Genomic DNA, 15,901 nt, shown 5'->3' on the forward strand with positions numbered 1-15,901 from the left:
ATTTTGTAAATAATTTTTAAACTCTGAATCATTTATTTTTTCAGGGACTTCAAATATGTCTAAAATATTGATAGTAGTTTGCGAAAGGCAATATAGCGTTGAAACAATCACATACAAACGTATCAGTCGATAAATCCAGTTGTCATCAAGCCTCTTTGAGCTAGCACAGAGGAGTGATATTTCTCTTTAATATCTTATGATGACTCTTCTTGTTGAAACAGAAATGCAGAAATGATAGGGCTACCTTAGAGAATTGTGATTAATAATAAACGAATTATAGATACCCACCGAGCATGATGGCCTTTCTATTTATTCTTAACTAACAACATCATGGAATTGAATGCAAAATCAAATCCTAACGAGGGGCACCAACCTGGATCCTTTATTTAGTTAGTCTCTAATGAGATGACCTCAATCTATAAATATTACTAGAAACTCGTTTGTTTACACCTTAAATTATTAAAAGATTAGTTTCTTCTGCTCTTGAAATGGGATGAGGAGACAGAAGAGGCACTGGACAATCTGTCTTTCAAATAATAAGGCTGAGAGTGGCCAAGAGTTCCAAATCTGTTACAACTCAACTGGAGAAACCTAAGGTTGTTTAAATCAAGGTAGTTGTAGGGCAGAATCCCGAACCGCACTCTGTTGCGTACATTCCAAACAATAAGACAAGCCACGACTTAATAACGTGACATCATACTATTTCAGTTCTAGCTTTGTTAACTGATGAGTTGACGTTATTAGGCTGTACTAGGTTTAGATCAGAGGAAAAGTCAAACCTTCATCATCGACGATGTGACACTTAAAGCCTATCACGAATTTGATGAAATCCAATTCGGACCCAGGAATAAGTAGAGAGCGGAGAAGTTCGCAACTGCTAAACAAAAAGAGGCTGTTGCTTCGTAAGTCATCACACTTTAAATGCTAACTACGACACCATCGGCGATCTGTGCTAGATACCAAATTCAGACAAGGAAGAATACCTGGAAAGGTTGAGATGCACAGTAGACTGTCGAAGTTCCATTACGGCCTGGGAAAGATAAGAATGAATAGCTACTTAACTTCTGTTGAAAGATAAGTAAATTTTATTTTAATAAGTAAAATAGCTGAGTACATTAAATGCTTATAACCTGCAATGTTCGAAGACTTCTACACCATCTTTCAGACGTATTCGGGCATTTCATGGATGAAAAAGAGAATTAATGAGGAGGCATTGCTGCCCAATCTAATAAGAAGCACTATTCTGAGGAGAGATTCAGGGTTTGTCTACTGATCAGAAACTATCTCAATATTTTTCTATTATGGGCTGTGCTGAAGTTGTTAACTTTTCAGTATCTTTCAATAATATCTTCTCACAAATGATTTCAATGCTGCTGTTGTATGAGACAATTAGTTCTTTTAGCCGAAGGAAAACTAGAGCTAGAACCAAGCTAGAGCAATGACATGGTTTGAAGTAACCAATGGTATTCTCAAATTTTTTGGGCTGAATAAAATTTTATCATAAAGCCGACTAATATCTGACTATCTGTTATATTTCTTTTATTCCGATTTATTTGGTTTGGTTCTCGAGAGAAGTCCAACGGCGTGTGAGCTTGACCGCCATTTCGATAGATCCAGCTGATCGCTTCGATTTGTTTTGGATTTTGGATAATTTGGGTTCTGTTCTGTGAAAGGACTGGAACAACGGTTGAAGAAGTTGAAATCAAGAAAGTTTAAACAAATAATATTTGAAAAATAAAATCGTTATAGTCTGTCATTTGAGTATTTATTGAGTGAAGGACTTATTTTTAGTAATATATTAGCCGAAACATCTGTTAGTATAATCTCCAGCACAATTATATTTGATATATGGGTGGAATCAACTATAACAGCTTAGATCCCTAAAATGCTTGATTGCAGACTTCAGTTCACTTTGTGAAGAGGCAATATACTTTAAGCTAAGACTCTATGTCAAAGCTGTCGAATCTTCTCCATTGAACCCTACATTCTACTTCGTTTGGTGTAAGGTGTAAAATCTCTCCATCAATCCACATAAGAGCACAATTGTAACTTTCTCCAAGACGCAAAATTAAAGTGGCTAAAACACTAACGATTTTCTCTGAGATAAGAGTTGGAAATCCTAAATGCTCTGCAACGTAGTATGTGAAAATCCAACAATTATCGGTTGTTAGTAAACTTTCATGTACCCAACGCGACATATTACTTGGTCTCTCTCCTCCACGAAACTGTAATGCCTCTTTGGAGATTTAGGCAGCATGTTTGAAATTCTCTTTTGATCTGTGCAATAACTTGATAGTAACACGGTTTATTTAACACAAGGTCCTGCTTATTTAGAGGCAAAACTGAATTAACAGCGAAACCGCCTTAGACCAGGTGGATATTTATCTATATGTATACTAATGGTTTTGGAAAGCTTGTAAAAGCAGGAATATGCTATCAATGTCTGGGATAAGCAAGAAAAAATTTCAAAAGCAGACTGAGGGCAGACGCAATAAACTCAGGAGAACTGGCGTGAGACATGCCAAGATACTTATTGACAACTCAGTGTTCAAGAAAACTTTAGAAATTGATCAAGCTAATATTAAGGTTTTAAGAGGACTCTTTATCATACACTGTCGCTTACCTTAAAAGAAGAACCTAAATATATTGATATAAGTACGAAGGCTTTCACGGCCGGTGTGAATTAAACTAAAATTAGAACTAAAACTAGAACTAACACTAGAAACTTTCGGGTTTTGCCGTGCGTCTTTTAATAAAAGGTTTGACGTTTCTGATGCCATGTTGCAATCTTCTTCAGAAACTGGTTCGAAGTGTTTCACACACTGCACGGCGAACACTTCGAACCAGTTTCTGAAGAAGGTTGCAACATGGCATCCGAAACATCAAACCTTTTATTAAAAGACGCACAGCAAAACCCGAAAGTTTCTAGTGTTAGTTCTACTTTTAGTTCTAATTTTAGTTTAATAAATATATTGAGTTGATATTATATAAAAATAATTATGATTTTGATCATTTATGTATTTAACAAATTCTCCAACAAAGTTTTCTCTAAAACTGAAATTGTGGAAACAAGAAAACAAACAGGAAAATTATGTTTGAGAAACTGTACCTCGGTAAAAAGTCAACGTAACTCTTCAACGTGGTCCACGCGGTTGCCCGCCAAAGTTTTCAAATTAAATTAGCGCCCTCCGTGTCCCAAAGCTCGTAATTTCATATTTATAACGGCGCGTAGTCTACGTTACATCACGTGGCCCACTGAGAAATTTATAATGAAGTTCTCCCCGAACGCGATATTAATTAAGAAGATTGAAGGCGCTTCGCAATGCAGTTTAGCCGTGCGACGAGGATTTTTTTCCTAGCAACGGATTTGAGAAAAAACGTAAACCGCGAGCTGAATTTCGAAGCGGTGCGATTTCAATGCGAAATACCGGCAGTTTTAAAATTCCAAAGAGTAATTTATTCGGCAAGTGCGGGTATACGCGTGAAGCGGGGACTGGTGAGCCCAAAAGGACGACGTCGACTCTTCATGAACCTGCGGCAACGTGTTTAGAATACAAATGAGGCTGGATAAAACCACGGCAGACCAAATAGAGAAATTCTCGGCCGGTACACATATATGTACACACGAGAAAACACTTTTGCGAACAGTGGAGTGCAGTTTTACTCGTCTCGATGTTACCTGTCGGACTAATGGCCATCGCACAGTAATGATCGTGGTTTCCAAATACTGCTTTTACTTTGCAAAAGTATTACATTTCAAATAACACCAGCCGAAGCCATGTTTAATGAGATTCAGAAAGTTATTTGTAATGGTTTGAGAAATTTTTGGGTTATACACCTTTAATTGAGGTCGGTTCTAAACAGTAGTAGTAATTGCGTCCCCCGGTAATTCAAAATTCATATTTTTCATGAATTTCAAATTAAAAATTGCTGCGAGAATTTCGAGTTAAAATATTTCCACATTCGTGACAATAACGATTGCATAAATATTTATACCTCAGTAAGCATTTCGTATGTGCATATAACTTTTTTGTACAAATACGAACTTTTTTAATTAGATCATGTTTTTGCTGTTAATTTAAATTGCAACACCATTTATTCTACGCTGGAACTATGTGCGGATAGATAGTATCTGCTAATTAAAATTTATACAACCGATCGAATCTCTCGCTGGTGCATAAATCAAAAAGGGTTTAATAATTTGTCAATTTTCATTATCGAATGGAAAAAAACTAATTACGTTTAACCTGTGATAATTATGTACATCGCACCAATTAGATATAAATATAGAGAATAGATTGCACAGCTTTCTATAATCGCAAATTGTAAACCATACGGCTCACTGGGCCAGTTTTCATTAATTATATCAATAACAAATTAAAATATGTTTTCAGGTCTTTGTTAATTATTAATTGAATAGGTTTTGTTATTGTTCAAATAGGTTTTGGTTTTATCTTATTAGTGGCAATCAATACACAATGCAATAATGTTTGTAAACATAAACAAAGTCTGCAATTATTCAACAATAAATATAATAAAATTTTTCAATTAATAACATTGTTGACTTTTATGTGTATAGTTGGTCGATTTAGGGTAGAAATCTCAATTTTATAGTCAGTAAAACGAAATGGAAGTGCAGGGAAGCTGCTTGAAATTTATTGAGCTAATTTAAAATCTGTGTAATTCAAATTGCTCGCCAAACCGTGTGAGATGGGGCTGCGTTTACGAGTCAACTCGGTAGCAATTTCCCGAAACCAGTTGCACTTTCCTGTAATTTTATGTTGGTACACTATCTTTGTTTCGTCACTTTTTCCTACACAATCTGTTGAAAAGTAATCAAATCAAAGTTTTAAAACTCCCTAATTGACACAGCTTCTAGCTGTCATTGGTTTAGAATTAAAAGAGCCGAGTCAGTTCGATACGTCCGAAAGTGCAAAGGTCATCACGTTTAAATCGGGTTTGCCTGGGATTTCCAATTAAGTCTGGTAACACGTTCTCGGTAAAAAGTCCTCAGTTTGTATCGTGAACAGACGTCAATTACTGTCCAAATCTTCCCCCATCGAAAGAAGGTGAACGTATAGCTACTTGATGTTACTGACATATTTTTAACAAAATTATCACAATAAGTAGATATATATAGTATCCGCTAAAAAGTCAGCTATAAGCTGTTCTTTTTTGTTCTATTGCACAACGTTCTAAAATTTTGTTTATAAATTAAAAATAATACCAAATTTTTAAAACATCATATTGACCATATTTTTAAGAATTATATCATATATGTTAAATTGTAGCTTAAAGATTCTAGTGTATGACATGATATAAAAATTATAAGATATTATTGAAATTTTCAGGAAAAAATTATTCAAGACGAAATTGCCAAATTTATAAATCAAAAATAATAGGAAATTATGATATAATCGACTGCATTTTTAAGAATCATGATATGATATGTATGTTAAATTGAAGCTTTGAGATTCTAGTTTATGATATGACATAAAAACTATAAAATAATATCATTGAAGTTTCCAGGAGAAAATTATTAAAAAAGAAATTGTCAAATTTATAAATCAAATATAATACGAAATTTTCAAAAAATCCAATCGTCCATATTTTTAAGAATCTTGATATGATATGTATCTTAAATTGTAGCTTAAACATTCTAGTTTATAATATGACATAAAAATTATTAGATACTATTATTGAAATTTCCAGGAAAATATTATTAAAGAAGAAATTGCCAAATTTATAAATCAACTATAATACGAAATTTTCAAAAAATCCTATCGACCGTGTTTTTAAGAATCTTGCTATGATATATATGTTCAATTGTAGCTTAAACATCCTTGTTTATAATATGATATAAAAATTAAGAGATAATATTATTAAAATTTCCAAGCAAATATTATTAATGAAGAAATTGCCAAATTTATAAATCAAAAATAATACAAAATTTTTAAAAGATCATATTGACTGTATTTTTAAAAATCATTACATGATATATATGTTAAATTTTAGGGAAAAATCACTTGAATTTAAAATTACTTTCATGCAAAACTTCTTGAAGATCAAATTGTGGGTACTACGCACAATAAATTGTACAAAAGGGATGTTAGAATCGTTATAAATTCAATTATGATACAGTTGAGGATTCCTTCAATTTTGGAGTTACGTGACAATTTTTGGGATTAGTTAGCGAAGGGTGTTGTTGTCTGCTCCCTTGGCCCAAAGTATTCCTTCCCGCAGTTCTTTTATTGACGAGAGAAATTATTTTAAAACGACAAAAAGCAAATTTAATAATATAAGATACAACTTTATGATGTCCTAAGTGTTTTTAGTAACATTTAGATATTCTATCAAATATATTTATGTTGAGGCAAACCATATATCGTATTTAACATATATCGTCTGAGATTAAATCGTCTTTGACCCAGAATTTGTATTCTTAAATCTAAACACTTATAAATCACACTGAAACATGAGCACGTTTCGGTAAAGTTTTTAACGTAATCCATCCCCATACAATTCCATAACCTTATTTACTACGTATTTTACGGCGACGTTAAAGTTCTTGTTTGCCTTATCACTAAAGCCGATAGTTTTGCGATCGAGTTACACAGACTGTATATCAGGATATATCAACGTAATAAAGTTCTAAATAAGCGAAGAACAATTTTCCGTAATTGAGTGATGTGTCAACGGTTATTTATGTATTAAGGGCGTAATGAAGGCCTTTAGCGTGTTATGCTTAATGTCACGCTGTGGGCCACAAACGAAAATTATGCCCGTGGTACATACAAAATGTTATGACCGGACGAATTTTAAATTTTATAATAATTTAGGTAGATTCAACTTTAAAATAATCACGCCCTAAAAACTAGTCCATAAGTAGGTAAAAAATAAATCGCCCGACCGGACATAAATACTATTTATGTATGTAGTATGACCATCAATTGGAGTAGGCTAGTAAAAAAAAGAGATACTAAAAAAACAGTTTTTGTTGTTAGATAAAATCGTGTTGAGTAATAATTATTCTGCCAAAATCAAGAATAAACTAATTTTTGTTAAACTTGTTGTGTGTTGACGTATATTAAAGATTGTTACAAAAAATAACCCGTGATTCGATTATTATCCCACATAAAAAACAAGAAGAAAAAATAGCGCGATGGTTTATCAGCAATTAAGTAAAAGAAAGAAAATGAAGAACGAAAGTTATCAAGAATATGTGCTAAATATGATATCTATTGCAAGACAAGCGGACGTTGAAGAAAAAGCATTTATGCAGTACATCATTGATGATATGCTGACTACGAGAGTAACAAAGTAATACTTTATACGGCTGGAAGTTTAGTGGAGCTAAAGAAGCAATTGGAAATTTATGAACTCATGAAGTCGAAGAGTGGGAAAGAGGAAAATGCATCAAGTGGTAAGGATGTGCGTAAGGACATTGGTTCAACTGCGGTGAAAGGAGACACAAATTGCAGGAATGCAAGGATAAAGCAAAAGCCATGAAATGTGTTGTATGTAATAACTTCGGACATGTCGCCGGAACGTACTCCAAAGGCACTACTTAGAAGTAGAAAAAGCATGCAAATATCTGACTACAACCGCCGTAATAAGATGTTTAAGAAAATTAGCATACAAGGAGGTTGTATAACAACTTTAATAGACACAGGTAGCACGGTTAACCTTATCAAAAGCGATGAATATTTTAAAATTGGTGCACCAAACATCACCATGCAGACGATAAAATTAAAAGGATTAAGCCAAGGAAAAGTGGAGACATTAATTTCATTTGAGTCACACATTGAGGTTTATGGGCAGTCCTTCAACACAAAAATACACGTGGTAAATAAAGAAGTTATGCTCCTAAGTTGTTTATTGGAAGAAGCCTGATTGAACCAAGCAATGCTCACCGTTACCCCAGAAGAAGTAAAAATTTCAAAGTGGCTGGAAGATGACTATCTTATCGATCCAGATAGACGAAATAAAGGAAAAGTATGCGATGCACATGGAAAACGTCAAAGATGGTCAATTAAGGAAGATTATACAAAAAATGGTGACGAAAATGAAAAGGACTGGTGTAGAAACAAAAATTATAATGAAAGATGGAACTCCGATACACCATACACGAGGTGAATGTCGCCGTGGAAGAAAAATGAAGTTGAGAAACACGTATTGGGGTGGCTAGATAAAGGAATCATTAGGCCAAGCAATTCTGAGTTGCAACCCTGTAGTCCTTGCGAAAAAGAAAAATGGTGCGACACAACTTTGCATTGATTTTTTGAAGTTAAACAAACAGGTAGTAAGATACTAATATCCGTTGCCGCTGATTGAAGACCAATTGTACTAGTTGCAAGTATTCAGCGTACTGGACTTAAAAACGGATTTTTTCACATTCCAGTGGCAGAGTCCAGTAGAAAATACACAGCATTCGTAACGCATAATGGATAATTTGAATTTGTGCGTACCCCGTTTGGTTTCTGCAATTTCCCATCAATTTTCCAAAGATTTATCAATAGCATTTTTTAAACTCGCATTCGTGATGGAACAGTAATAAGTAATAACCTATCTAGACGACTTAGTAATACCTTATGAAGATGTTGAAATAAAGAAGCTAAAGCAAGTATTGACTACGTCCTCAGAATATGGATTAGAAATCAACTTGTATTTCGTGCCCAAATACCTTGGGCACGAAATAGAAAATGGAGGATTGAGGCCTACACCGAATAAGTTGAAACCTGCAATTCATTCCACGAACCTACCAATGTTAAACAATTACAATCATTCCTCGGTTTGTCGGAATATTTTAGAAAATTCGTGAGACTATTTCATAATAGCAAAGCAGATACCCAGACTACTTATAAAAGATGTACCATTTGAAGACTGCGAAGAAGAACGTAAGGCATTTCAAATGGTAAAATTGTCGTTAACGAATCCACCGGTGTTAAAGATTTTCCAACAAAGTTGCTGAAACTGAAGTTCACACTGACGCCAGTAAGTATGGAATAACTGCCATACTCATGCAAAGAAGTTCAGATGATCAAAAATTTCATCCTGTATACAACTACAGTCGTGGAACATCTGTCGCAGAACAAAACTACTGTAGCTCCGAATTAGAAGTTCTCGCTATTATCAAGGCTCTGGCAAAGTTTAGAGTTTATTTGCAAGGGATTCTGCAGCTTTCAAACTAACTATGCACAAGAAAGAATTGAGTACAAAAATTGCTCGATGAGCGCTGAGTCTAGAAGATTCTGACTATTCTATAATACACCGACCTGCTTCTAATATGAAGCATGTGGATGCTATGTCAAGATACCCAGCAATGATTATAGAAGACGGATTAATAATGTGGATACGTTTGGCGCAAGAGAGCGATGAAAACTTAAATTCAATCTTCAGACTGCTAAGTAAAGCCGATTATGACAATTATGTTATTGACTGTGGACTATTATGTAAAAATGTAGACGGATCTAATTTGAAAGTGGTACCGAAGATTTTACAAGGGGAGATCATCAGAAGATTACATGGAAATGGTCATTTTGGAGTTTGGAAAACAAAGGAGATGGTTAAGAAAGTAGGATTCGGAGAAGGGCTGGGAAAGACATCAACTACCGCGAATTCTATGAAACCTTGGAAGCAGGTTCATGGATTTGATGTTTTGAACAGCGATTCATCCGAGACGGATGACGAGCAGGAGGGCCGAGTTGTATGATGCCCGTCAATAGAAGTAGGTTAGTAAGAAAAAGAGAAACTAAAGAATCTTCTGCCAAAATCAAGAGTTTACTATTTTTTGTTAAACTTATTGTCGTGTGTTGTGCATTAAAGATTGTTACAAAAAACAACCCGTTATTATTCCACGTCTATAAAATATGTATATTATGGTGTTATTATGTTGATAAATAAAGTTTATTATAAATATTGTATTCTGTGTTCAAAAATTTTCGTTATTTGTTGTTCTTTATTAATGTTATTCAGATATCTATAAGATATTAAAAATTGTTCTAGATATATTCAAATTACCATGCACTTGGTTTAATTGCTACGTTACTTTAGAATGTATGCTACATACATAATTTTCAGCCAACATACAGTAAATACAGTCGAGGCACGAATGGAATGACCCAAAGTCACCACTCCGTGCGAAGATAAATAGAAGCAAGTATATTACGAAATTTAATTAAACAGCCATGTTTTAAGAAAGAAATAATTTTTTAAAAATAATTAATGTAATCTATAAATCTTATTCATAAACAATCAACACAAAATCACATAAAATTTATTAAGAATTCACAAATGTGTTGTTAATGTTTGACTTGAATTGGTGAAACATTAAAGGAGTCAGATTAAGCTTTCTACACCGGGAGTAAAAGGATATCGATCTGGCGTTTTGTCTGCGTCACACATAGCTACTAACACACCTGCGTCCGATGACCAAAACTGGGTCGTGAGAGAGAGAGATTTTAGTGGGGTTAGCTAGTATTAGTCCCAAGGCATATTTACGATGTCTAAATACTAAAAGCTTTACTCGAGCCATTTCGGACGCAACCGTCAGATTAGAATAAACAGGTATTAAAATCTGTCAAGCGAGTCCTACGCTTCTAATTCCCTCAGAATTTTGCGGCTATCAATATCACAATGATTGTTAATCTTCATCAAAGCAGAAGTCAAATTTACTGGCTTAGGGATGTCGTACTCCTTGAGTGCTTGCTGAATTCCATCATGCAACCGGCTCTGCTCATATTTTACCCTCCAGGAAGTGTAATAATTTTCAACGGTGGAGATACGTTCCGACGCCCTATTGTAATTTATACACTGACATCCTTTCGAGTAAATTACAGTTCATGATCGCGAAACACTGTGGCGGCAATCTGCATATTTCTCAGTATATGATAACGTGACGGAGGCCTTCCGCTACCGGAAACCGATGTCTGCAATTATACCCGGTTCAAAGCTTAAAAATGAAGACTTTAAAAACGAATTGGAAGTCGGCATGAAATAGACGCGATATCGCCATGTCTACACGGAAGGTCAACGTTCCTGCTACATAGTTTTATTTTGAATTTTTATTTATTACCCTCTTAAATTGTAATTCACAAGAATTTGTGGTACCAACATTTCTTTTGATGAACAATGAATTTTAAAATAAGGTTTGTGATATTAATTGTGATGGACATGTACAGGTTTACTGTCCAATAAAATTATGGTTTGGAGTAATGAGAGTGCTCAAAGGACAAATAATAACACTATATCCTATCAATGTATCCAGGTTAATTCATCAGAACCAACATCAAAATGATCGAATTGCTGTTTTGTTAGTTACAAACATAATCAAGAAATAATAAAACATACATCATTATTTCAATATCTGAAGAAACCGTTAAAATATAATCTAAACATTTAAATTCCCTTAAAATCAACTAAATTCAAAGTAACTCAATTATCGAACCCTCCTGAATATTAATCACTTTACAGACCTATCATATATATTACAATCCCTTACATAATGTAGACAATGAAACTTTAACTTTGACCGACTTGATATTTTGATCGACTTCGCCACGAATTCTAAATAAAGCTTTAGAAACGTCAACTTTTCAGATTACATTAAATGAAACCAAGCTTTCATACATCAAACGAATTTTAAACGAACATTTGTTCATCACTTCATATGGGTTAAACGAATAACTTATTTGGGTTTCAGCATGAGAACATCGATTAGGCTTTCAGGATTACTAAGAAGGTTGCCACGAGATCCAAGGCAAAGGTAAGACAGCGACATCTTTAATACTACAAAAGCCTGTGATAGTAGGTTAAAGAATCCGTCAAGGGAGACGAAGGAGATGAACAAGAGGCTAAGCAGAGAATAACTGATGATTTCCAAATTACCAATCAACTAACTGTCATGACGCATTATATTACTAGATTACGATGGCATTTAGTTTTTAACGTAAACAATAAATGAAAACAACGATACCTCAAGGTGTTATGGTAAATTAAAATAAAATAATAACAAAAATAAAAAGAAATGTATATATCGAGATACAAACGGCGGGATCCAGAAAAATCTGCTCTATCCAACCAAATAATCGAAAAAGTAAAAGAAAAAACAAAATAAAACAAAACAATAGAAAAGGAAAGAAAAACATCACAAGCATTGACCATTTCTGTCATTAATAAAGGAGAAGCAATAGAAATTTGCCTTCAGCATTTGACAACTGTAATGTTCAAAATATGAGCAAATTATATCTACTTGAGTTTGTTATGATGAAGGGAAGTGGAGGCAATAGAAGAATAATATTGAACAGAGGCTAGAAAAAGAAGAAAGATACAAGAAAAATCTAAAACAAAGTTTATTTTAGTGCTGAATGGTGCAAGAACTTTGGTAAAGAACCTTGATTGTGCTGGAATTGTATAACTATAAGCGCCTCGGCTTTATCAGGGGAAATTGAAGATCTTTTTAGTAACTAAGCCGAAGTCGCTTGTGGTCGAGGCTCAATAATTGGCACAATATGTACCTGAAACTGATTAACACATCCACCATAAGCGGTCTTACGAAATGAAGTTGTAGAAATTTTGGCTAATTAAGTCGAAGTCACTTGCGGCTGGAGCACAGTTCTTCAATTGCTGGACAACGTAGGATTTGTCGATGAGTTCCAATCATTTAAAATTCCCAAGACTACAAAAACTAGATGAAGTAAATAAAAATCATCTTAATTATGCTACTGTAAGACGCAAACAAGATGCCTACGTCTTGGTCTATTGAAGAACATAACCATTCGTTTAGGGTTAAAAAGTCTGACGGGTCCTTATGCATGATTTAAGTAGGTTAATACCTCGGAGAGAAGATACAACATCGAATTACATTAATAATAATATAATCGAACGTCGTTCCAGTGCTCAGAGACGATGATGTCAAACCTTCTGCAAAGCAAATCCGTTTAACAATACGAAAATGTTAATATAAATGATGATAATGTTTTTTGATGATCACTAAAAATTTTTTCAATTTAAATATATTCAAAATTAAGGGTAATGATATTTTGGTAAAATATTCTTTTCAACCTTTCGATGTGGTTTTATTGTATATTTGAATATTGAATTTTGTTGACTTGTAACCTATTAAAACTCATTTATGAAATTCAATGCAGGAACTAAATTTTCAATGCAACTTCGCTTTTCTCTATAATCAACTACTATTTAAAATAAATAAAATCGAGAGATCCCAAACTATATTTTTTATTATTCTGCGAAATTTTACGTGATGATTAAATAAAATATATTTCCAATGAAAATATTAATGGTTTCGTGAAAAATTTTATCCAACATATGGGCCAGGTGTACGCGATTTAATTAAAGGAAACTTAATTAAAGGTTTAACTTACAGACAACGTTGAGCATGAAAGTGTCTTCTTGGCCAGAGAGCAGCTGTGGATTCTCTCCTCTGCACTTAAGGACAGTTGTATCGTCTTCGGGTACAGGGGCGAACCGGAGAAAACTATTCACAAGGAAACCGTTCTCCGTGATATTCTCCTCGGTCTGTAATATAAAGTATGTAATATTAAACTTTCAGTACACACAGTCACACGCGGCGGACCGTGAATCCGCAATTGTCAATAAAATTTATTATCCGAATTTTATTATTTACTTTTTGTATTAAACCCATATAACCTAATCCATTTGCATCATAGATATTTAGTATTCATCAGACATTTATTAGTTGCGGAACAACTAAAACTAGAACTAATACTAGCTCTAGAACTAACACTAGACCTAAAAATAGAAACATTCGAGTTTAGCCGCGCGTCTTTTAAGACGGCTAAACCCAAACGTTTCTATTTCTAGGTCTAGTGTTAGTTCTACTCTTAGTTCAATAAAAATATACGCAAATAAAAATAATTAATAGCAATTAGATATAAATAAACAACTAACGCAAATAAAAATAGCAACTAGACGTAACATTAGACGTAGAACTAGAAAGTTTCAAAGTTAGTGCAAAATTAGAAATTTAAATTGTACAGACTGATAGTGTACGCGCGTTTATTGAAAGGTTATATATTTTGGTCACATAGGACCGCTTTAGATGTTATAAAATTAACGATGGCAATCAAATTCTATGCGAAGTAAACTATAATATATGAACCTATTAAAATATTTAATTAATGGTTATAGTAATAAAACTTTGAGAGTGTAATTTAATTCTGTAACTTCGTGTTTCACAGTAACTCTTGCGGTTGAAATCGAGCTGAAAACAAATGTACGGAACCGAAAATAGGGCAAATCCACAATGAATAATGGGCACGAAAACGTTGTTAAACCGAAACGCCTATAAAAATTCACTGCTAGCACCAAAGCGAATATAAAAACTAACTAAGCTCATTCGATTTCGGCCGGCGGTACTGCGGTAATTTGATAGGGTTACCGAAACGTTCCATTTTTACGGCAGACCATTTTCTTCTTTTCTATGTGGCTAGTACTGACCCAGAGGGATAAGACTAATTTCAAGAAACAAATGGTCGGATTGTCGGTAATCTTACTTTGTCATAATTGGAAGACACGGTAGAGTAACATAAACAACTTTACGAGGCCAACTTGACTACTTTCCACATTACTTACGCTTCCTCTCCTAAACAATCTCTTATCCCGCAACCATGTAACATTCGCCTTTGGCCTCGAGCCCCTTACTTCGCACTTTATGACGTATTCTTGATCGGATATCATCTCGGCAGGTTTACTTAAAATCTTCACCGTCTGCGGTTTAACTGAAATTAAAGAATTAAATTGGAGGAAAAGCTGTTTAGAGATCTTACTCACGTAATAGTTCTAAACGAACTGTTTTCTCGACTGGCGTCATTAACTTAGTGTTGCTAGCTTGGCATTTGAAGGTGGAGTTGAGCTGATCCCTGGTCAGATGCTTTACTGTGAGCTTGTTCATCATGTAATGGTTAATAGCCTCCAGCTCACCCTCGACAAGGCGATCGTTAATGAACCAAGAAACTGTCGGTGGAGGTCGACCTGTAACAAATTAAGGCAGTTATGTGTATTAATCATGCAAATTGAATTAAGACGCGGCAACAATAGTGAAAGACTTTGACCTGTCTGACGTAGTTTGTTATTTCCTCTACAAACCGAACTAACTGCAGTTATAAACGGTACCGAGTTTGTTTCGTGTTAAATGGTTACCGCGGGACGCTAATCAGCGCTAATTTCATTGAAACCAACGGCATCGCCTTCGCTTTTTTAATTCGGACTCTCTTGAAAATTTTAATTGGATCGCTTTGTGCCAGGCAATTAAAATCAGATTAAAAGGTGCAGTTGGTGCTTTGCAGAGCTGTTTTTTTCCTTCCAACTACGATGAAATGTAAACTTCTGTTCGTTGAAATAGAAATCTCTTTTGTCAATCACATTTATAAAAAGCTTACTATTACCATTATGGAAACTCTGCTAATTGGTGACCATTGTTTTTACAATGTCCCCGCAGTGTCTCACGGATTATAATAAATTAAAAATGAATTGAATTTTAATTTATATTACATTTGAAATTAATTTGGTTATTATGTTGTATTGTTCCATTCATTCCTATATTTATGAAATAAAATTAATCACAAATTTATTATTAAAAACCACAATAAGCCGATATTAAATCACGCATTATTAATATTTTAATGAGATATGGAGTGGTTAACCACAAAGTTATAGCACAATGCAGCAACTACACTGAAACAAATATAAATTATAACTTTAATAGTGACAATTCATTTAATTATTGTAGTAATAATCGTGATTATAACATATATAATTTAATGAAAAATCGCACGTTAATTTTGAGATAGCTACTAGTATTTATGTCGTGAATATCTGCTTCTCTAAATAAATATAACAGCATATTTACAGTTAGCTTGTA

General features: G+C 34.0%; 1 protein-coding gene across 1 annotated transcript in view; it reads right to left on the bottom strand.

The window, feature by feature from the left end:
• LOC111415938 (neural cell adhesion molecule 1) overlaps nucleotides 1-15,901 on the bottom strand; it is a 266,395-nt gene that overhangs the window by 32,378 nt on the left and 218,116 nt on the right. The window contains exons 5-7 of the mRNA XM_071197577.1: nucleotides 14,812-15,012; nucleotides 14,614-14,759; nucleotides 13,383-13,536 (exon numbers count right to left, since the gene is read on the bottom strand). Of these exons, the coding sequence (XP_071053678.1) occupies nucleotides 13,383-13,536; nucleotides 14,614-14,759; nucleotides 14,812-15,012 (501 nt within the window). The remainder of the gene's footprint in view (nucleotides 1-13,382; nucleotides 13,537-14,613; nucleotides 14,760-14,811; nucleotides 15,013-15,901) is intronic.

The sequence above is a fragment of the Onthophagus taurus genome, chromosome 7 (genome assembly GCF_036711975.1).
Source record: "Onthophagus taurus isolate NC chromosome 7, IU_Otau_3.0, whole genome shotgun sequence".
NCBI classification, from domain to species: Eukaryota; Metazoa; Arthropoda; class Insecta; order Coleoptera; family Scarabaeidae; genus Onthophagus; species Onthophagus taurus.